The sequence below is a fragment of the Crocodylus siamensis genome, chromosome 5 (genome assembly GCF_052110815.1).
Source record: "Crocodylus siamensis isolate JL-2025a chromosome 5, ASM5211081v1, whole genome shotgun sequence".
Lineage (NCBI taxonomy): Eukaryota > Metazoa > Chordata > Crocodylia > Crocodylidae > Crocodylus > Crocodylus siamensis.
The window spans coordinates 5333278-5358110 of record NC_143399.1 but is presented as its reverse complement, the minus strand read 5'-3'; the positions used below and the strand labels follow the sequence as shown (position 1 = coordinate 5358110).

Below are 24833 nucleotides of genomic sequence, written 5' to 3'. Positions count from 1 at the left end.
CACAGTATAAGGTCATGCAAAAACAAGCACCTCTCCGCAATGTACAATTCCTAGCAAAAGTGAAGTTCCAAATGTTTCAGTACAGATTTCTCAGGTGCCAATGTAGTTGTGTCTCTACAGACACTTTAATAGAAAGTCCTGTTCGACAAACTGCAAAATGATACAGATTTTCTATATTAATGTTATAGGAGAGTGAAGAGGGTTTTTTTTTTTTCATTTCATCTTTTGAAGTTGACAATATGCAGATGAAACTGTTGGATACATAAGTGTGCATGTATGTGTGTGAGTATTAGACTTCTTAAACTTTGCTATCCATTAGTATAGGAATCCATCTTGCTAGATTCGATCATGTAACTAGGCCTGTAGGACAGCTTTACTTAAGGCAAAAGGTCACCTACACCATTCCTGTTTCAGTATGGGGTCCTTGATTCCATAGGAAAAAACAGCATGGAAAAGCAAGCAGAAGCTTAGGTATTGTTATTAGTTGATGGAAAGAGTGCTTGGCACAGCCTAAAACAAGTAACCTCATCTTGATTTCCCTTCATTTAATATTGAAGCTCTTCTAGACTTCACAGAGAGAGGAACCAACTCCAGCTATCCTGCCCGTAGCTTTCAGATGACCAGTAACTTGTCTGCAGATGGTAGACATCTAGGTAGTTGAAGGCTAGAAATGCCATAGGGTGATGCCAGGCAGGGGCAGACCCAGGAGGGTACAGTAGGAAAGTTGTACCCATCTTTGAGCCCTGGCCCACCCAAAACTTAAACCCAACTGCCTAGCAGTGGCAGCAGCATTTCTATTCAGGCAGTGCTGAGGGAGTCATGTGACTTCATGGCTCACTGTAATCTACCTGATTCCTTCTAAACTCTTCATCCCACAGCTACTAACAACCTTCTCACCTTTTCTGAAGTTTCACTATTCTAGCTATTCTTTCTTCTGCAATTCTGCTATTAGCTGCTCTTTTTAATGTAGCTCCTATTTCACAGCCCTGTAGCCTGTTTTAACTCTATATAAAAACGCCAGCTCAGGTATGGAACCATTAACTCACGTTAACATTTAGGTGTGGAAATAACTTCTAGTGAAGCATTGCTTTATAAAAATGTTGTTTTATGAATCTGAAAGAGGTGGACATTCAATTCTAATGATAGCAGGACTAAAGAAACATCTTTTGATTTTGTTTGCCTAGTTTGTTGTGGTTTTTAATACATAATATATCCTATAACAAAGTCATGCACATTCCAGTAAAGTTAGATTTGTTTGTGCTTTAAGCTTAAACTGAATAATATTGCCCTGGGCTCCTAATATATTTAGTAAACTTTCTAGTGTCCCTTTTACCTGAAGAAAAATATGTGTTTAGTTATATATGATGATGTGCCACACCATTTGTACCCCCCCGCCCCTTTTCAAAATCCTATATCCGCCCATGGTGCCAGGTGGTAGGAAGTCTCGGGCTTGTAGACTATCCAGGAGAAAGGTATTTTACATGGCTTATAGAGGAAGCATGGCAGCCCAGGTCAGGAACTGAGGTCCAAATATAGCTTACTCCAAGTTATTGCATAGGAGAGCAGAGTTGAGCCAATGTCACCCAGACTGGATCTGGGATGGAAGTTCAATAAACTGATTTAACTTAAATCAGTTAAGTCTGATATTACATCCATCCAGGTTTATTTTAAATTGGTTTTGGCCATTTTGAAAGTGGTTCACGTGCACTGAACTTCTGTTGGGTTACAGTTTTGAACTGGTTTCCAATCACTTATACCAATTTGTGTGCAACTTCTGTCTGTAGCCCCAGTCTTATGTCTTAGCCATTGGGCCAGGTCCTTTGGTGCAAGTAGCTGCTCATAATTTGGAGTAGGAAGTCTGCACCGGCAGTCTATATACCATCTAACATGTAAAAGGCCTCTTTCAAAAGGCCTGTCAAAACTACACGTTGCACCTTCCTGTAGGGATTGTAAATCACACAAATAAAAATGTTCTCTCCCAGAAACCAAGTCATAATTTCCCATCACTTCCCAGAACAAATACTGTCTGCTGTATTTATTAGGTGGGGCCTTCTCAAGGCAGGCACTTGAAGTGTGTTTATTTTGAAGTCAGCTGTTCGGTAATCTTAAGCACCTCTGGGAGACTTAACTGAGATAGAGATTTAGGCTGGAGGTCACAGGGGTCACCAATGTTAAGATGGAGCAAAAAGAAGAGAAACGACACTGGTTTTGTGACATTACTCAAGCAGGAAGGAAAAATAAATTGAGGCTTTAAAATGGCTTTAACGTGACCCTAAAAGAAATGTTTCAATGGCTCCAGAGAGTGCCCTAGAAACTGGAACAAGCCTTCAGTGCATTTTAGCCCAGGTTGACCCATGTACCTGAAAGCACAGCATTTTGAGGCCTTGAAAAAGTATGCTTCTGTAGAGTCCTGGTTGAAGGTGTCCTAGCTCTGCTTGTGGATATTCAGGTGTGCCCAACTTAATCACTCCACTTTGTGTCCTCTTGGCTGGCTATATGAGTGCTGGTCTCAATCCAAAAGGCTGAATTTTGGCCGTGAAACATTTCCTTTCTATCTGAAATTTCAGATCCTTGATTACAGCTTAAAGCTAATTTTGTTTGGGGAGTCTGAGGAAACACATGGGGAACACATCTCCTAACACACACTTATTTCACTTAGAAGTTGTACTAAAGTGTGGTTTTTTGGTTTTTTTGTTTTGTTTTTGGAGTCAGTTCAGTAATATCTGAGGTTTAAGAACCTAAAGTCAAAGTATTTACATACCGGGTATCTAAAGGTCTTTATAACTGGCTTCATCAGTCCCAAACACCTAAATAAAAATAAATATATACATATATAAGGTGTCCCCTGTGCTGAAAAATGGCGGCAGGGTGCTTTGAACTAAAGCTTGTCCAATGAGCTTTAGTTCAAAGTGCCCCGCTGCCATTCTTCAGCACAGGGATGCCGATACACATGATGCCAGCGTCTGCTGGAACACATTTCCATGCTCCAGCAGGTTCAATTAATTGAGTCTACTGCGATGTGCTAAATTTACAGCTAGCTCCCTGCATGTGTATAGGAGCCCTTAGTTCCTAATGTTAGCAGTGAACTCAACGTTATTTTTACTTTCAAGTGCTAGCTAATTACGTTGTTAGCTAATTCCCAGGGACAGCGACTAAATTAAAAAGGGAAAAAAACCAAAATTTAACATTCAATAATCATTCTTAAATTGTTAAGGCTCCCTCTAAAATATTTTATCAGAAAATGTAATACATTACTCTCAGTATCTCTTTGCTCTATGTATATGTATGTGTGCATTATATGTATGTGTGTATCTGTATGTATGCCTGTGTGTTTATATATATATACTCACATGTATACGTATATATGCATGTGTATGTATACATACACATATATATGTGCATTTATGTGTGTGTGTATATATACATATGCACACACATATATAGTATGTATATATACACACACACATGCACATATGTGTATATATAGACATATATGTATGTATGTATATATATGCATGTATTTATGTATGAATGCATGATATATATATATATGCATTTATATATGTATACACACACATATAGATAAATAGATATAGATCTATCTATCTATCTATCTAGATAGATAGATAGATAGATAGAGAGAGAGGGGGGTAAAACAACCATTCAGCATTTAATAAAACATCTTGTGCTGTTAAAAACCATCAGCAGGAAAGTTCTTAGTGAAAGTATATTGAAGAAACCTTTGCTCTTGCTTCCCCTGTCAACATTTTTCTAAGCTTTTATTTTTATTAGTCAAATGTTTAGAATCCACAGGAAATCCTAGGATGAGCCATTTCCTTCTCAGCCTACAGCCCTTAGGAAAAAAAAAAGGGGCTCAGATCCTTTCAAAGGTTAGGAATCCTTTAAACCATACTTTTTGCAGCTTTTTTAAATTACAGATACACTCAGCTTGGATTTTATGGGCCAAGGATGATGCTAAAATTGAGCTGGGGGTATGGGAAAGTTCGGAGTTTTTGTAGAAGAGCCTGCAGGGAATTTGAGAGTTGTTCAGGAAAATATAAGGGCTGGATCTTACACGGGACTCAAGTGCAGATTCAGGGCCTTCACTGGTTCCGTGAGGTCTGCCCTGGAAAATGATACAGACCTAATACAAAGTTCATGCAGTTGGGTTGTGGGTTAAATGCTGTGTGTTGAGATACTGTAAATATTTCAATTATTATTCTTTTATTTTTACTTAAAAGGATGCTGCCAGATCAGATTTAATGTACAAGTGAAGGGATGAGGCTTCCAAATCCTAAGAATAATTGAAGCATTTCTATTAATAATAAAGAAAAAAAAAATCTGGTGGGACTATATTTAAAGCCCAGGTCTTGCAACCATTTATGTATATGAATATTTGAAAGCATTTAATGAGTTCACTGGGATCACTCAGATGCTTAAAGTTAATCATTTGAACCAGGATATGCCTGTGTTCCTTGGAAGAGTATTCTAGGCTGGATACATTAGCTCATGCTCCATACTTCTGCATCCGTACTGACTTTGGCCCAACTCTACCATCTATACTCCTGTACAGTGTACATGTACAAAAATTCACAAACAATAGAGACATGAAGGTTTGACTTATAGGGAACCAAATGAGCAGGATGTGTGGTCTCCTTTATGTTTTTTGCAATACAAATATTACAGTTTTGTTCAGTTCATGAAGAACTTCAACTGAAACTGCCAAGGAACAAAAAGTGAAACTGGACAACGTGTTTTGGCCATCCCAGATCTGAAAAATTTAACATCTGGAAAAGTAAATGATCTGAAAGTGAAAGTAAAAGTAAATGACCTGAAAAAGTAATTAAATCACAACAACAAAAGGACAAATCAGACTGAATTAAACAACCAAATTAGATTTTTAACACCTGGTTGTAATGAGCAAAGCCAAATCTTTGTAACAGAGGTACAGACATTTCTTTTCAAAATACTGTTGCACTTGGTTTCCTCTTCTGGTGACATAGGTCAGTGCTTCCCCCTGGGCAGAGTGCAAACTCCGTGTGCATGACTGGGCGCATCTATACAAGACGTTTACTGCACAATTGACTAATTATCTGTGCAGTAAATGTCTCAGCATCTCACCTATTAGGTCAGAGTAGATTAATTTTCTTCACAGCAGGATAGCACGTGTAAATACAAGTACTATCCTGTTGTGGTCAAAATAACTCCACAGCAGCGAACATGTAGATGTTGTACCAGCTAGCTGGGGCACAAGGATGTTTCAGTGCCAGAGCTGTCTGCTGGCTAGCCCCGCACTGAGGCACCCTCATGTACCAGTCAGCCACCCTGCAGCACATAGAGCCAGGGGCAGGTGGAGGGGAGAGCAGCTCTGGGCCAACAGACTGACTTCCCAAACCTCCCCAGGCTCAGTATGCTACATTCCCAGGTGCATGTGTAGATGTGTGCCCAGCAGCAATAAACTCTGGTGCAAATTGTGCCAGAGTTTATTGCTCCACATTAATAGGCATGTGATGAGGCTCTCAGCGCTAACTTGATAGGCAGCCCTGTACACCTACTTTGCATAGGGGTGAATAGATGCAGAATGGGCAAAGGAGTTCAGAATCAGGCCCCATTGCCCAAATTCTGCCTTTTGTTCATTTTGACATAAGCCTAATGCTGTAATTCACTCCATTTACTGTGGAGTAAGCCACAGTCGTGTGACTTAGAGTAATAATTGTAAAGCCAAAACTGGCTCTGCCTAGATAACAACCAGATTGTTTGACAGATAATGCCTGTCCTATCAGCCATGGTCTGAAACTTGTTGAAGGTCGTAGTTGTTGATCAAAGCATGATCCCAAATGTGATACTGTTCTCAACCAGGTAATATGAAGGGGAAAAAACAGACACAAGGTTCTTACTGATGTGACCCCATATCTATCTTTTTTTTTTTCAATGAAGAGATCTATTTTATGAATATAATCTCCAGGATTATAAAACAAGATGATTTCAAGGAAATACTAAATTCCTGTCATCCCAGATTAGGTTCTATTAGGGAAAGGGATGGTTCATTTCTTTCTGTAGTTTGCATTCATACCTATTTTAAATCTGGTCCTTTCAACCATTCATAGATCTACTCTATGTTAGGAAAACTTTAATTAAGGAAGACTTTAATGGTTTGGAAGGTCAGCTATAGTATCTGGGCATCCAAAGATCAAAAGCAAGGAATGCTCCTTGTGCTTCTGTTCCTCTGCTAATGCATCCCCTTTGTGTTTCAAGAGCTGGGATGCTAATGCTCAGTGAGTCCTCTGGGACAGTGTAGCAACTTACTACCACCACTCACTTTGCTAAGAAAGGTCATGGGAAGGGAGTGGTGGAGCTAAGTTCTTGGAGACTGTTTAAAAGACAGTAGCAAAACGTCTGGTAGCACCAAAGCTTTCTGCTTAATGATGTTTGGATGTTTCTGAATTGTATCTACCCTGAAGTTTCCTACTTCAGTTGGCCTTTGGACAGAGTTATTTCCACTCCACCCCACTCCTGTTTTTGGAGGATGGATGGTAATAATACTTCCTTTGTTTTCAGATATTCCCTTTGCTCTCTCTTACAATAAGGTTGACCAAAGTCTAAAGCAATCTGGTTCAATTTCTTGCCTTGACTTCCCAGCAACTCCACCAAAGTCATAGACATGCAAGTGCCTATATGTTATTAGTTTGCTAAGGAAAGTAGCATATTGCAAGTCTAAGACAGTTTCCTCTAAAGATCTTCCCCAGATTGACCCATCTTCCAGTTGGGAAGAGCTGTCATGGCTTCTTCCTGAGCCAGTCTCTTGGTTGGACAATTGAAAGAGTCAAAGGAAAACAAGAGTTATCTGTTGATGAACCTTTGCACTGCTTCCAGATTGCACTGACCATCCACATTCTGCTTCTATGGTTCTGCATAGACTTACATCACACAATTACATTTTATTTGTACAGGTGCTGTTTGCTTTGAACCAAACCTTGCTGCAGCATGAAAGTCTACGGGCAGGCAGCTTGCAAGCTCCATACACCACCGAAGATCTCATCAAGCATTATAACTGTGGAGACCTGAATGCTGTCATATTCAACCATGACACTTCTCAGGTAAGTCCATCTCACAGCAGCCAGACTATGAGTTCTCAGCAATTAAAACAATGATAATACTCTGTAATGCAAACCCCTGATTATTCTAGGGCAGATATAGCTAGATGAAACTTAAACCAGTGTAAATTGGTAAAACCAGTGCTCTAGAGTTCCAAGCAAAATCCTCAGTCTAAAAAAGCCCTGTACTGTAAGGTGTTTGAAACCCAAGCCCTGCTTCATATCTACATTTCTGAAAGAGCTCCACTCCCAGGAATGCAGCAAAGCAAATATAACCATTCTCGGATGTTAAAAATCTGGATCTAGTTCCATATTTTTCTCCCAAACCTGTCTCTGTTTCTAGCAGATAAAGTGTCTCAGTAGTGCTCAAGAGAGGACCTTTCACCATGGGCTACTGGTGCCACTTTACCTGGGGGGGGCACGTGCCCCCCCCACAGTGACCAATCAGCAATTGGGGGGGGGATTCCCCTGCAACCAATCTTGGGGTGCTCCCAGAAGTATACTTCATCTGGCATACCTACTCCTTGGCTGGCACTCGCAGGGGGGGCACCAGCACTCCCCTCTGCACCAGCTCTCAAGGGGTGCACCAGCTCTCTGAGGGGGTGCACGTGCACTCCTGTGCACCCCTTCACATCACCACTGGCCTTTCACTCTCATCAAATAATTACACGTCAGGCCTATTACGCTTAGAGCTTACAGACATGATGCGATAGAGAAGGAGCGTTACAGGTTGGAACCTGAGGCAGAGAGCATTCATGTGACTTGGCAGGGGGAGGTTGTCGCATGAAGTTTGTGAAGGACCAAAAAATAGAGCCCTCATCTCACAAACCCCACTCCCCACCCCCTTCACCTTTCCTCTCCTCATCATCTCTCTCTCCATTCCTCCTATTCCTTTTGGTTTCCATGTGTCTCTCATTTGCCTAATGAGAGAATGGGATTTACCCTTGTTTCTTTGTGCACATTGGCTTCAAGGGGCTGACTGCAAAGCTCTGCTAGGAATGTGCCCAAACAAAAGATAATTACAAGCGCTTGTGGGGTCTTTGAACATAACTTCCTTCATTAGAAGAAAAGACTTTGTAATATTTGAGTTTATATTTGAAAAGGAAGCCATCCTTATGTAAATAGGCTACAAGGTAAATAACTTCTCAGCTATGTTGTAATCCAATAATGTTATGTGTGTCTCATGCAGCCCATCAGTCTCTGTTTATCTTAATTATCCATTGCTAATAAAGATTTTCAATGTAGATGAAACCTGCGTTCCAGGCCAGCAGAGAGCTCATGGCAAACTTTGAGAGACTCCTGTGTTATATGCAAATGATAATTTTCTTCTCCCTGGTTTTATATGTCAGTGCTAATTTCATTCTCCCTTTTAACTATGTGGAAGCAGGATTTATAGGCTTTGTCTGTGCTTGCCTCTTTTTGAGACAAACAGACACAGACTCCAATATCAGTGTGTAGCCACACCATGGCTGGGACTTACCTAAATCTAGCAGATAGCTGCCAGGCCCCTCTTACACCTTGGTAACACATATCTAACTTAACATGACAATACAATTCCATCAAAATTGCAGCCATCTTTCCAGCAACCATCTATAATATCAAAATCAGAGATCACTGTGCGGCTTCAAGCGAGGACTTCAATGGGAAGCATACACTAAGGAACAGCTCTTTTGTCTTTTTGTCTATCAGAGACATTTTAATCTTGTCCGAGCTTGATTCTGTGATTTTGACTCATAGAAACATAGGACTGGAGGATTATGTCCGTCTAAACCATCCCAGTGAGTACCGAATCAATCACTGTCCATGGAAAGACATATATGTGTGTATGTGTATGTATATATGTACATTATATACATATACATGTCTGTGTGGGTATGTACATATGTGTATATAAGTATATATATGTGTGTGTGTGTGTGTATGTATGTGTGTATACACACACACGTGTGTGTGTGTGTGTGCATACATACACATGTGTGTACACATACATATATATACACACACATACATGTATACCCAGGTAATCAGCATTGCACTAAAATAAATGAGTAATAAACAAATGATGATAAACGGGACCAGCTCAGAGTAAAATTATCCAGGAAAGAATCAGGGCTAAAACTCCACTGGTATAAATTTATTCCTGTTTAGATTTTATCTTCTTCCCTTCACCCTGGAGCAGCTGAAAGGTGATGGAAGACAGTTTATGACTTGCTCTTCTATGACCTACCATGCAAGATACCCCAGATAATTGCATATCTAGATGCAAATTAAACTGGACCATTGTTTTAGTGCCATTGTTCCTTCATGAAACCTCTCGTACAGGGAAGTGCTATTCTGCATAGATATATGGGGCAGACCCAGTCACTAACACAACTGATCCAAGAAGTTATTCTCTCACCTATCAGTAATCGAAGAGCTTTTCTTCACAGAGACCTGTGTATTAGTAGGCTTCAAAAAAAAGTTGTCCAGACAACAGCATTCCTCTACTGAAATGGTCTTCAGAACATAAGAGCTGGACCTAAGAGTTGGGGAACCAAAGATTTGGGGTAATAATAATGAATATTCTGCACATAAAACAACCTGAAAGACTAGATGTGCTGCCATATTCACTATTTGCATACCCATTTATGATACATAACCTTTGCAGATGGGAGCACTGGAATTTCGAGAAGCTCAAAGATAAATTGGTCAAAGGAAATATTCCAAGTGGATCAAGACTATAACCCAGGCGCCTTGGTGCCCTATCACATCTTTTAATCACTACACAACAATATAATCTCCCCAGGAACATATCTGTAGTCCCTGAGCCAATTTATAGCCATTCACACTGATTACAGTGACTCGCGGGAACTTTGTGTCAACAAATCACATATGTCTGGAGCAGACTTGCGTTTCAGACTCGTGAACGATGGAGTGTTTTTAAAAACTCGTATGTCTGCAAATTCTGGGATCAAATACTGCGTTTAAAAAACATGCCATTAGCATCAAGGGAAGCAAAAAAGATTCCAACCAACCAACAGCACTAGCCAGGATCTCACAGAGTGCACTGTTATAACAGATTAGAGCGCTTACAAACCATAGAAAATGAAAATACCACACCATTGGTTTTCAATATTGACAGTGGCAAAATTCCTGCTGTCTTAATTGGGAGCAGAAATGGGTGCAGTATTTCTCCCTTGCATGTTTTTTAAACTGGTTTTGGGTTTCAGCTCTTTCAGAAATGACAAAAAGATGCACTTCCCAGGGCTTTTTTAGTCAGTCTCCCAAGCTTTGGTAGCTCCCAAAGTTTGTGTTATAGCTGAGTGCCTACCTCTGTCATAAAAAGACTCTGTGGTTTGGCTAAAGATTTAGATTAGCCTTTAGGAATGATTATGCATATAACGTATCCCCCTGGTTTTCTTGGCTTCAGAGCATATGCATCTAAGCACATTGTTTTATGATGACCTGATAACAGATTGCTTCCATGAAATCAATAGAGTCAGCCAATGTATATGAGCTGTGGATTTAACTCCTAAATGGCCATCAGGATATTAAATGCTCTAGGAAACTTGCATAGGGGTGCTAGAAGCTGGGTGCGTCTACACGTGCATTAACGTGTTGCCTAGAAATCCTCAAGTTCTCCGGTGCACCATCAACAGATACAGCCTTCTCCTTGGAAATGCTGGATTCTTGGATTTGACATGACATGAGACCATGACAATAGTACACGGAGGTTTGTTTGTCTCTGTAACCATCAGAGTTGGAGGGCAGAATGTGGTTTAGAGTAGATTTGAAGTATGCAGTCAAAGCAATACAGCCAGTTTAGGAATGATTATGCATATAACATATCCCCCTGATTTTCTTGGCTTCAGAGCATATGAACCTAAGCACATTATGCCCTCTAATAGAGGATATTGGAGGGTACCATAGTCTGGGGGCGGGTTTGGCTGGGCTGCATATGAAAACATCTCCTAGAATATCTTCCATTTCTCTGTCACATCCTACTAAGCGCTATGAGCCCCTTGCATTCCAGATGCTATATTAATTTAACAGAAAGATTATTTTAAAAATCCCTTAAAAAAGACATTTAAAATAAACTAAACCACTCCCACCATTATAGTTCTGCGACATTCCTCCCTTTTGAAGTCTGGGCACCATTTTTCCAAGTTCGTAAATCTTCATTTAAACTTAATAAAACTTAAAGGGATCAAATTCTTCCAGTTAAACTATGGCACAGGAATGGAGTCGGAAATGTATCTCTTATTCCTACACGCTTGTACAACTGCACGATTCTCCTGTGACTCTTTCAACTGAAAGATTTATGCTGGAGTTTCTGGGCAAACTGTCAAAATGATACTGAAATGAAAATGTCATAAAAGGAAAGAAGGTCCAGGGATGTTTTACTCTAGACTTTTCTGAAAGGAAAATGTTCCCTTCCTACTTCATGGAGGAGTCATGTAGAAGTAAAGAGGCACAGCCCTGGTAGATTAGACCGGCGTCCCACCTGGTCCTTTATCCTGTGTTGCAAAGGCCCAGGATCAGCTGTTCACCTCCCTTTGAGGATCTGGACCTGTGCATGCCAGACACTTAACTAGGGAAATGTCTGAAATCATCCAGTGTAATGTTAAAAAATGATCTGTCCCTAGAGGACATTTCTTTTTAATCCCAGGCACATAAGAAATTGCTGTATGGCCCCAAGCCTAGTAGGGGTGGGACTTACTGCTTATATCCTTTGCTCCAAATCTGATATACTTGTGGATGTTATCGCTGCTCATTTAAACGTTCGAAGCCTTTTCTTGAATACTGATAAGTGCTGTCTTGCACAGTGAGCTCTATGAGTGATTAATGCTTTGGGTTGAAAAAAGGGGGAGTTGCTTTGTCAGTCTGAAATTATTGATACTCAGTTATCATTGAATTCTGTTTTTATTACTATTAAGAGAGAGGTTATAGGAGTGTCCAATTTATCTTCATCACAACTTTTATTACTTTTACATATTTCCATCCTGTTCTTTCCTTTTTTTCCTTCTATCCTGCCTGCATCCCCAGTTAATCCGGAACCAACTCAAATGTGTGTTCCCCAAATTTCCAGCCTTTCCCAGGGATCATCCTCTTTGGTCTCCTGCCCCTCCTCTTCTCTTTTCTTAGCCATCGCTCATGTCCTCCCTATGGATTTCAGTGCAGATCTGGCACGCTTCACAGTTGCACCGTGCATTTTGGAGCCAATTTTGGTTGAATTAGATCCCAGCAACTATTTATTTTATAAAGTGCCTGTGATAGTTTATTACATTAATAATGCAATGATAGTAACTCATATTTAAATCCAGCAGCATTCATTAGATAGACTTTTACAGTCTGTGAGTCTAATCTATGAGCCCAATAAGAGTCACCATTGAGTTTCGTAGGCTCTGGATCAGACTCGCTGGGCCCTGCCACTGACTGTGTGGATAAAATGGGAGAAGTCCATCTTCCTTTTCCAGTGGTTGGGTATAATTACAGATGTTGCCTCCCCCTGGCTGCAGTGACCACACTACTTTAGAGCATCCATATATGTTCTGATCCTCCAAGGACATGTGAGGCCTTAGCCTTATCCTACAGACACAGAAATAGCTTGTTGCACTCCAGTACTATGCAGTACTTCACCATGCTGTACCCAAAAGTTTCACTCTTGTTGAGTGCTGAGGCCCCGCCTTACCTTTGACGCAGAGCAGTGCTTCTCAAACATGACTGAGACCTTCATAAAGCATGCTAGAACAATTTATTCAGACCACAGATGCAGTGGCCTTTAGGGAAGATCACAGCAGAAGAGCCAGCCACTTGGTTCAACCAGGGCAGGTAAAACCAGGAACGTGTAGTGACCAGAAGGGGGAATTAGCTAGGCAGCCTGTAACCACCCTTGCTGTAATTTGGCCAGGATACTGGAATAAACAGCTGCCGATGGTCTTGCCTTCATTTCTCCTCTGAACAATGACCTCCAGCAGTGCCCAGGATGGAGTATTGCACTGCTTCCACTTTCTTTCTTTGCAAAATAATTCTCATTTTGAAGTTTATTTTATTTCCTATTATACAACGTTGTAATTTTTTTTGTACAAAACCCAGTTCTTTCAGTAAATTAGAACAAATATTTAAAAAAGAATTGAAATTAAATTGAGGCACTGATTTTATGTTGATTTACCCCAAAGGGATCCCCCCACCCTTGATTCTGTTTCATGAGACATTTCAGATTCAATGGTTTTGTTCCAATTTGGAAGGAAACTGACTTGGAAATCTGATATATTTCTGCGACACAGACATACCACGCTCCACAAAGTTTTGATCACTGCTCATAGCAAATTTAGATGTCAGCTCCTCACTCCATCATCCCTCTTACAATCTGCCAACCTGTCCAGTGCACCCCAATGGTCATTTTGCTTTGGCATTAGATTATAAAACAAACATTCAAAGGGATTTTTTTTAGAACAAGCAGAGAATAAAACTCCACTCAACTGAATTAAAATCAGATTTTAACAGAGATTTTTGTTTCCGGTGACCTGAGAGGTTGATTCTGCTGTCATTAAAGTCAATAGCAAAGATCCCAATGGACTTCAGTTGGGCATTATGGCAACCTCTTCTCATTGGTTTGAACTATTGAGAAATACAAGAGTTTGGCTGGTTTGGGGTGACTGGGTGATGTTAGTGGCAGTGTCCTATCATCCTGTGCTAACCCAGGGAAGGACAACCTGGCATTTGTCAAGTGTAAAAAGAGAAATAATTATCTCATCTGACCTCCTTTATCACACAAATTGCGAAACATGAGCTTGATGCTCTAATGCTGACAATGGGACCAAGATAGAAGAAGACACTCTGTCCAGTCTTATCCTGTTCCTCTTCTCTAGTAGAAACAACCAGTTATAAACTATTTATATAGCAGTTTTATCAGTGGATCTCAACAGTATTAAAAGTAGAGGTGAAAACCATCGAAGATGAGGAAACTGAGGTATAGACAGGACTGGACACAGGCAAGGATGAACTGGGTGGCCACCCAGGGCCTGGACAGAAAGGGCCTGAAAATGGTATTTTTTTTACTGTTGTCTGATTATTATTATCATTATCCCCGGAGGGGGGGAGGATATTAAAAGTTCACCTGGGGCTGCCAGGAGTCTAGGTATGGTGCTGGATACAGAACTGGGATATGGCTTTCTCAAAGTCCACTAGCAAGTTCATGACAGTCAGGAATAGTTCCTAGGCTTCCCCACCCACTGTCCAGTGTGGCAACCATCTTCCATTGATTTTTTTTTTCCAGCTTGGCCCAGCAAATTGTATGGCTTATGATGAGTCAATATTTTGGCAGCCTACTTCTGGTGCTTCTGATAATGCGAAATTCAAGATGTATAAATTCATATCACTTCAAAGTCATTAGCTCCCCCACCCCCCAAAAGAAAAGCTTTTGTGCCTTGTCATACAATATATTTGCAGTCTATAAATCATCAGACTGTGTTACATATCCTTTTAAATATGTTATCAGAGCATTCTTCACTTAAACCTGTCCTTTAAGATTTAAGGGTCCTGATAATTGTAATTATGTTATTAATTTCCCTACATTATAGTGCTGGGTAAATCCAACAGGATATCTGGCTTGCTTCCAAATCTAGTCAATGAAAAGTATCTGTGGAATGCTTCAGCTACAATAAATACAAAACACACAACTGAAACCATTAGGTAGAGTGTTGAATGATAAGCCACCCCCTGATTTGTCCAAGGAATGGAGTTTTATCAAGGGTAAAAGAAAATAAATCTGTACACCAAATGCATAGTTATTGAAACGAGACCCTTTGGAAACATCTTATCACCTTCAGACATAACGCAGTGCACACAAGCTGCCATAGCATCTTGACTTTACAAAGGAAGTCATTAGTTTTTGCAATACAGCTTAGTTCAGAACAGTCCCAGTGACTCAACACAAGAAATTCTGATTCAAGTACGAGACAAGGAGTCAGCAATGCAGCCTTTGCGTGGCATGTGTTTCTACCAAAGCCAGAAGAACCCACCAAAATAAGCCTGTTGGCCCTAAATGTGAACATGTTTATTCAGAGCAACACTTGGTCTTGGAAGTCAATAGAAGAACCTACCTACCCTCTTCTTGCAATTAAGGGAAGGACATTTCTAGGCCAATATTATCTCCCTTGCACTTGTAAGCATCCACCCTTTGTGGTAGGATTATACTTTTCTACTCTACTTTTACCTGTATCTAAACTCTGGATCCTCAAAACCTTAAGCTCCTCCAAAATACCAGACCTGAGTTATCTACAACTTTGACTCGGGTCACGTGTGTAGTTCTGGAAACCTTGCTGGAAAACTGCACTCATTCATCATGAAAAAAGTCAACAAAGTCAAAACAAACTATATCACACAAGTTCTTCAAAGGAGTTTCATTGTAGCCCTGAATTTTTTTAATGGAAGCTTTCTGTTTCCAAAATTTCAATTTCAGATAATTTTCTTAAGTTTTGTGGTTCCATTCTGGCCTTATTTCTTTCTTATACATTTTACATAGAAAGAGTTCATCAAATTATAGGAAAGTAGAGCTGGAAGGGACCTCATGAGGCCATCTAGATCATGCCCTAGCTCTTGAAAATTTTCAGGGATGGAGATTGCACAATTTCTCTAGGTAGCCTGTTTCACAGGACTGTGTGAGGCTTGGACAGAGCTTTGGATCCTGAGAAGCTTTGGACACTTTGATGTGACATAGGTTAAGGTGCAGCAGGGTGAAAGCTGCAGGGATGGTGGCCCCTGCTGCAGCCACGATGCCTGCCAGGGAGATCGGTCAAGGAGATCAGTACAGGGGGGTTGAGCTGCTGACAGGCAAAACTCATGCCATGGGTGTTTGTGAGAATGACTGTCTCTGTCTTGGGGCATGGGAGACACTACTGCAGGCCTGGCTGCTAAGCTACTGTGTTAGCAGTTACCAATCAATAGTGATTCACTCAGGGACCAGCTCAGTACACAGTACCTAGCTAATGTAGCCAGTTAATTACCATCAGTTAACATGTACAGAAGTAGAGACTAAGGAAAGTAAATAATCGATACAGACAATCAACCGCCCCAAGACAGACACAGTCAGTTGCACAAGCACCCATATCACAAGTTTTGCCCGTCAGCAGCTAGGGGTGCAGGGCCCCAGAACCGCCCTGCACCGATCTCCTCAACAGTTGTCAGGATTCATGGCTGCAGCAGAGGCCACCATCCCTGCAGCTTGGCAGACTTCATGCTCTCAGGAGATTCTACCACCCCTGCAAGTTTCATCCAAATCAGATAAAAAACAACAAAGTCATAGATATTTTATTGATTCCCCATTATACCCTATGGCCGGATCTCCGAGGCAGCTCTGAAGCTTCGGAGCTGCTTTGGCCGCATCAAAGCATAAACCCAGTCTGGAGCTCTGGATTGGATCACTGCCATCCAAAATGGCCAGATCCAAAGCCGGATCAGATCGCTGCCCACTTGCACAGCCCTGCTGTTTCAATGCATGACCACCCTCCTAGGCAGAAAGTTCTCCCTAATCTCCAACTTCAGTTTCCTCTGCTCCAGCTGGAGGAGAGCGAGCCGAACAAATGCTTCGGTCAAAAGGTTTCTCAAACCACCCCGCCCCCCCCCAAAAAAAAATCACTTGCAGAAAAGACGGTTGTTTTACGAAAAATCCAAATATAATGTTGGAGAAATATCGATCAGCTTCATTGTACAAATGATAAAAGGGGACAGGATAATGGGGAATGCAACCTAGTGGAGACAGTAGCATGCAGCTCTCTGTAGATTGTTGTATTTATGTTGTGAAGCATTTGAGCTGTTTCCTATTTTTAAGGAACTCGGTTTATGAAGTTTTCTTTGGAATGACTTATTTAATCCTGCTAGTTCAAAGGAAACAGGAAGGATTTGTTAGTCTTTTAACAATATATAGTGGCTTAAGTCTATGAGATGCTGTTTCTCTTTTGTGTGAGATCCAGAGGACATTTTTGTCACCTCATTATAAGAAAAAAAAATATTTGACTGCCTGGTCTGACTTGGCAGGATCAGAATTCAAGCATTATACAAGAAAGAGCAGGCTGCCACATGCCTTTTGGTACAATTTTTCATGGTCTGCCACTGTTACCATGTGTCTGCTTGGATTACCGAGGAGTGAATATGAAAGGTCAGATCATCTCTCTTTCTGTCTGCTCTGTTCTGTGCTGATATATCCTGCCTGATCTATGCTTGGAGCCCAGAAGTCAGATTACCAGAATGGCTCATACCCGGTGCAACGGTATTGTCCTGTGTGTAAAGAAATTGTTTCCAAGTGTCATTGCTCCGGGTTCTTACCTATACTGGGTGACTCTGCTGACTTTCATTAAGTGACTGTGGGTTTTTATGCATGGATGTAGAGCAGAATTAGTCTCTTTTTAAAAAAAATCTTGGATCCCAGAGAAAAGGGAGAACTCTCAGTCTTTTTCATTCCTCCATTTTCCATCCTGAGAATCCTGCCCTAAAAGACAATTTTATGCAACTTCCAAGAGGCTTCAAGTGGTCTGGGGCAAATGTCTGCATATCTGCTAGGTTCACTCTAGTTGGGCTGACCTAATACCTTGTCTTCATTAGAAAAGTTCATGGCACCAGGTCTACTGTACAAAAGCAGAAGAGTCTCATGCTTTCAATCCTGTCTCATGCCAGTTCCGATCCAAGATGGCTATCACTCTCCAAGTTCGTATTATGCTGCTTGCTCTGTTGTGTGGAATTTCACAGATATTTTCAATGGTCTCAGTTGTATCGCACATTTGTTTTTGCTGTAAAATCCTGCTGCAAATTTTACATAGCCATTCAAGTGCAGCTGTGAACATTGTACGAAGCAGAGATGTGGAATAGCAAACCATCATTTCCTACTTGAGCCTGGAGAGCACCTGCTCGCAAAGACCTGTTCTTCCCTGGACTGTCCTAACTGACCAGCTGTTCACCCAGATGGTAGCAAAGGGTAAAACAAAAAATGTCTTTGGAAGAAAGAAAGAAAGAAATGGTTAAATAGTCAAACAAAATAACTTCCTGGCCTCAGGTCCCTTCCTTTGATCAGGATCCTCACTCAGGTGTCTTGGCATCTCAGTGGCCATGGTTTTAGCAGAAATGTTCTGTCAAAGGAAACAAAGGGCTTGGAAAAGAAATAGAAAAAGAAAAAGTTGAGCTTTTCCATATGTTTGCATGTATGCAGCCCATGCAGGTTTTCATTAAACAAAAAAACCCGTATCTTTTTGGATTTTGGAACAGATATTATTAAGCATTAAAGGCTGCCCTCAAAACTAAGCCCGACTTTTATTCTGCTTATACCGGAGGTTTGCCATCCTTATTCAATTAATACAGAGATCTTAATAATCTGGTCCTAAGTATACGCAGCATACTTGGGTGAAGCATGCAGAAAGGGACTGCGCTCATCGTTCCAACAATGTTTTGTTAAGACTTCTTTAATCAAAACATTCATTCGGATAGAGGGGCTGGCTGCATACTTTGGCATTGCTACCAATGGTGGGGTTGGGGGAAGAGGGGGGCGCAATGTTGCTTTCTTTTTCTTTAAGTGCTCGGAAAGTGACTATTTAACTGGTGTGGAAAAATAAATAGAAAACATACACGGGGGTCACGACTTCTCTGGGATTTGTTGAAAGTCTTTTAGAGGGAATAAACATATCGCCCTCAAGGTGTTCATGAGCTACACAGCCCACGGTTTTAGCTCTGCTTTTCTTAGGTTTGCATGCACAGGATCAGTGAGTGGTGGAAGGAGGGGAAGAGTAGGACTCTGGTTCAGGTACTTTGGAGCAGGTTGCTGCCTTGGGGCTTTCCAGACAGGCTTTTGCTCCTTCCCTGAGCATCTCTCAACTAGCCTCAGTAGTATACAGCCTTTAAACCTGCTGGCCTTTGCTCTCTGGGGTGCCTCCCAGCCTGCCCCAGGCATATACAGTCTTTCATCACACAAACTAAGCAAATAAAAACCCTATTGCGTTGGACCCTGGGATGGGTCTGCTGTGGCCTCAGCCTTCCTTCCTCAGGCTTGTCCTCCGCATAGCTCAGAGGTCTCCTGCCTCTGGTGCATCTCCTCCACCTCTCCCACTGATTCTGCCTCTTGGGGTTTTGGTTTCCCAATAAGCCATGTCTTCATTAACCTCCCCCACAGCTGCATCCCTTCAGTTTAACTAGCTGCCTTCCCCTATGTGGACAGGCCACCATGTTACCTACCTCCCCACTCAAGAATGAAGTCAGAGCCTCATTCTTCCATACTTAATGTCCCCACTTCACAGGAGAAGTGCATTCACATGTGTAGTCCCAGATCAATGGCAGATCCCGAGCGCGTAGGGCTGTAAAGCCAGGTGCCAACACATGAGCCTGGAGTTGGTATCCCGCATTGCCTTCAACCAGGTTAGAGGTGCATGATCTGTCACCAGTGTGAAGGGGGCTCCTAGGAGGTAATAACAGAGGGCGTTGAATAAGAATGCCTCCCCATGAAGTGGGAAGTCATTGACTGAACATTTCTGCTCTCAGGATAGGAGTTTTTGGCTCATATACAGGATACGGTGTTCATCATCCTCAAAGTTGTGTGAAGGAACAGCTCCAAGACCTCTTTGAGGAATCAGTCTGTATGATGGCCTGGTGTTCAAAATCTGGGCTATGCAATATGGGTGTCAAAAATATCCTTTTAATTTCTCCAAATGCCTCCATGCATACCAAGGACCACTCTACCACCCAGGGTGCCGTGTTGTGTAGTTTGTCAGTCAGAGGGGCAGTTATGGAGGAGGAGCATGGAATAAATAGATTTCATTGACATTAGGGCTGAAAGGGACCTCATGAGATCATTGGGTCCAGCCCCCTGCCCAAGGGGCAGGAAGTCAGGGGGGGTCAGATAATCATCCAAATTCTTCCTGAACGCATCCAGAGTAGGTGCTTGCATCACTTCTTGGGCGAGTCTATTCCAGACTCTGGAGACTCAGACAGTAAAGAAGTTTTTCCTTACGTCCAGTTTAAAATGATCTTCCAATGGATAGAAACCATTGGACCATGTCTTCTCTTGGGGTGCCATGTGAACAGAAGTTTTCTCAGATCCTGATGCACACCCCTGATATACTTACAGGCTGCCACCAAGTCCCCCCCAAGCCTCCTTTTTTTCAAGCTAAAGTGTCCCATGCCTCTCAGTATCTCTTCATAAGTCCTACTCTCTTGCCCTCTGATCATGCTTGTGGCTCTCCTCTGGACTCTCTCAAGCTTCTCCACATCCTTTTGAAAGTGTGGACCTCAGAATTGGATGCAGTACTCCAGCTGCGGCCTCACTAAGGCCGAGTATAGTGGAAGCATAACATCTTGCGACTTGCTTGAGATGCATCAGTAGATGCAAGCAAGAGGTATTTTTTGCTTTGCCAGCTGCAGCATTGCATTGGTGACTCATGTTCATCTTGTGGTCAATCATGACCCGCAAGTCTCTTTTGGTCATTGTGTTAGTGAGTATAGCACTGCTGAGCCTATAGGTAGGATGTGGGCTCTTTCTCCTTGATTTCTGTATGTTAAAAGTTATCAGGTTTTAAATCACTGATAATTAGCTAGTCCAAGAAAGGGTTTCAGCTACTTATTTTGTCTTGGGCATAAGGGCTTTTATTAAGGCTCTCACCTTCTCAATAAGGGCCTGGATCTCCCCATGACTCACAGTGTTGCAAAAATACTTTGCGTCCATACAGCTGAGCCTGCATTTTGTTCAGTTTGCCCTAAGACCTGCATCTTGAAGTGATTGTAGTACCCCCCGACTTGTTTCAGATATTCCCCCCAGGTCTGGGGAAGTTCTTGAATTGCAAATATGGGAGCAACATATCCCACTTTTGAGGTTCCACCCACACAAACTTTTTTAGCAACCCCTTTCAATTCTGATTAAACTGTGCCACTTGCCCATCTGTCTATGGGTGGTAGAGTGAGGTTCAGAATCACTGGATTTGCAGGAGGGACCACACCTCCTGTACCAGCCATGACATGAATACAGTGCCTTGGTCTGTGAATATTTCCTGTGGCAGCCCCACCTGGGAGAATAGCTTCAGCCATTCAGTTGCCACTGTCCTAGCTGCTCTAGTGGGCTAATCTGATATTTTTTATATCTGGGACATGGGGCCACCAGCTACCAATCTACCTCTTAATTGATTTGTAGTACCTTGGGCAGAAAAACCGGGTGAGTGTCGTCTTCTGGGTTTTTTCTACTGCCAAGTAGCCCACCTACAGTACATTGTGTGCTAATTTTAGAACTTGATTTTGGTTCAACTTGGGCACCAAAACTAAGTTTTACAGGTTTCTGGTTGTTAATGACCCTCACTAGGACCTTGTCATGTAGCTCAAAATGGGGCCTGGGATACTGACTTATTCAGGGCTATTGCAACAATGCTTGAAGTGCTTCCTGAAGGACTAGTTAGAACAAGGAAGTTTTGGTTGGGAGTGAGTGCAATTATAGGTAGAGGAGATGTTATTTTCACTCACATTTCTCAAACTTAAAATGTAGCTTTCTGGCTGAACAATGTGTGGGGACTTTTCTGTGTACTGCTGTGCACTTTGAGAGACAACTGGAACAACATCTATGAAGCAGGATCATAAATATGTTTAGTCTTTTTAGGCTTGGGATCAACTTAGGTACCAGACCAGGTATTCTTGTTACGCTATAGCCCCTATAAACCACTCCAGCAGCAGAAGTAGCTTCTATCTCAGAAGACCCCAGAGCCGGTATATGTTATGTTGTGGGTTCAGTTCACTGAGGCAGGAGCCAATTTTACAAAGAGGTGTCTTTATTAAATGTCTAGTTGGAAGCCAATATCACGTGTCAGTCCTAGGGCCAGTTTTGTTCAATATTTTCATCAGTGATGTGGAAGATGACATAGAGTCTACCCATCAGCAAGTTTGCAGATGACACCAAGCTACTGGGAGAAGTAGATAACACTGGAGGGCAGGGCTAGGATTCAGAGAGACCTCGACACATTGGAGGATTGGTCCAAAAGAAATCTCAAGAGGTTCAACAAGGACAAGTGCGAAGTCCTGCACTTACGACAAAACAATCCCATGGACCGGGACAGGCTGGGGGCTGACTAGCTGGGCAGTAGCTCTGCAGGAAAGGACCTGGGAGTGACAGGGGACAATAAGCTGAATATGGGCCAGCAGTGCTCCCTTGTTGCCAAGAAGGCGAACAGCATCCTGCGCTGCACGGGTAGGAGCATTGCCAGCAGATCAAGGGCAGTGATTATTCCCCTCTATTCCACACTTGTGAGGCCACATCTGGAGTCCTGTGTCCAGTTTGGGGTCTACAGAAAGCATGTGCACAAATTGGAGAGTTTCCAGAAGAAGGCAACAAAAAGGTTCTGGGGCTGGGGCACATGACTTATGGGGAAAGTCTGAGGGAACTGAGCTGATTTAGTCTGCAGAAGAGAAGACTGAGGGGGATTTAATAGCAGCCTTCAAGTACTTGCAGTGTGTTTCCAAAGAAGATGAAACTGGCCTGTTCTCAGTGGTGGCAGCTGACAGAACAAGGAGCAATGGGCTCATGTCACATCAAGGGAAGTTTAGCTTAGGTATTAAGAAAAAAAATTCTCACTAGGAGAGTAGTAAAGCACTAGAACAGGTTACCCAGAGAGAGTGTGAAATCTCCATCCTTGGAGACTTTTAAGACCCAGGTGGACAAAGCCTTGGCTGGGATGATCTAGTTGGGGCTAGTCCTGCTTGGAGCAGATGTGACCTCCTGAGGTCCCTCCCAACCCTCATTTTCTATGACTCTGTGATTCATCGTAACAAGATACAAACAGCCATTAGTCTCTCTCTCCATCTCTGGCTCTGCCTCTATATTAAAGATATACAATCCTCACAGTATGCATCTGGCCATGCCCTCTTCTGCATCTAATAAACCGTGGGAATGATCCCACCTTCTCCCTTCTCCTGCTCACCCTCTTTTCTACCACAGATTCACCACTGTCTTGCACCTTATAGGACACAAACAGTAATTATCAGGCTGGATCAGATTGGAGGCCTAATCAGTCTAATATCCTGTCCCTGGGAATAGCATGTGCTCCAGAGATAAGAATCCTATATCAGACAGATGTAGGATAATTTCTTCCCAACATAAGATCTTAACATGGTTGAGAGAAAGTAGATTTTATCCTGCTTCAGATGCCATGGTAAGGGGGACAGGAAAGGTGATCGGGTCGCCTGTTTTTCTCCTTGATCTGGGCATAACTTGAAAACAGATAGCCTCCCAACAGGGCACCATGCTGACAGGATGCCTGCCACAAGGCAAGCTATCCTGTGGAAAGTTACCTCCGAACACAGAAAGCACCTCTTTGGGACCAACTCAAGATTTTGTTCTCTCTCTCAACAAAATTGCTTTTGCCACAGGGAGATGAATGGGGTTGATAAGCTCATTTCTCTGAAAAGTTGTAAAAGCTTACTTCACATGCATACCTTCTAATATTTCTTTGTCTTTTTTGATCTTAAAAATCGCTCGTAAATTGAAGATTTCTGTAGCTGGCAGACAGTTGTTAAGATTAACAACATGGCACCCTAGACGGCATACCTCTCTGCATAGCTCCTTTGAGCTTCTTTATAACGTCCTTTCTCTCACTTTTGTGTAATGATCTGGGAGTTGATGTGTTTGGAAGGAGCCAGTTTTGACCCCACCAGATTAATCAGCAGAAGGTGATTAATCTTGGCTCCTTTCTTGGCTAGCGAGGAACCCTTTAGAAGAAAACTCATGACTCCTGGAGCTTGAAACAGTTGAGTCAGCAGGGGCAGCACCAGCATTCATCCCTTCAGCAACCACAAACCAACGTCAGCTTTATCCTTATTCTGGCCACACCCACCGTCCATTTGGCATGCACTACTGGAATGCTTTAGGTTGCAGCCTAATGTAACTGTGGATTATTCTGCCAGATGTTATAGCAGCCCATAAATCAGAGGCAAACAGGTGTCCTCCAAGTAGTATATTTTGTAGCATTGCAATAAAAATTAATGCCTTGTCAGTGCTGGTTATCAGTAAACTACCTGCCCTTTTTAAGCCATGATAAGAGAGGCTCAAATATCTGCCTCTTACCAAAAAATAAAAAATACTGGTGTAAACTTAGAATAACTCAATTGCTCAAAAGAGTTGACCAACTCTTCAAGACTCTGCCTATGGTCTTTATAATCCTGTCAAGCCAGTCCTGTCAACTTGTGTGATTTTATCATTTTCTCATTATGTGTGTGTGAGCATGCCAGTGTACTAGTGTATGTGCACCCACACCCATATATATACACACACACATACATACATACATATGTATGTATGTATGTATATTCATACATCTGTGTATATATATATATAGATGGATGAATGTTCATATACACTTTTATACATTTTATACATGCACACATTCAGAAACATACCATATATACACATATGCACATGCATACATAATCACATACCCATATACATAAAATCAGTGAATGCAGCGTTGTCCAACTTCAAGCTCCAGTTGAGTGCCTCATAGGCTGCACCAGTGGGGACTGCATGCCTTCAGGCCACATCAGGCCCCCCAGGCTGCATGCCTTGAGGATGCCCCCCACCTTCCTGCTGCATCACATGAGAGACCCCCACCACCTCACTGTGTACCTGCCCTCCCCCCTGCATTGTAACCCATACCTGTGTGGGTGGCCCCTTCTACTGCTGCACTCTGCTCCTAGGAGCCCCAGGGTCATCCTCAGCTCTCCTAGCCATGCCACACTTCACTGTCCTGC

The 24833-nt window shown here is 42.1% G+C and overlaps 1 protein-coding gene across 2 annotated transcripts in view; it reads left to right on the top strand.

Moving 5' to 3' along the window:
- Window positions 1-24833, top strand: part of TRABD2B (TraB domain containing 2B) — a 416430-nt gene that overhangs the window by 218970 nt on the left and 172627 nt on the right. For both annotated transcript variants that reach the window (XM_090047376.1, XM_090047377.1), the window contains exon 3: window positions 6951-7097. In XM_090047376.1, the coding sequence (XP_089903502.1) occupies window positions 6951-7097 (147 nt within the window). The remainder of the gene's footprint in view (window positions 1-6950; window positions 7098-24833) is intronic.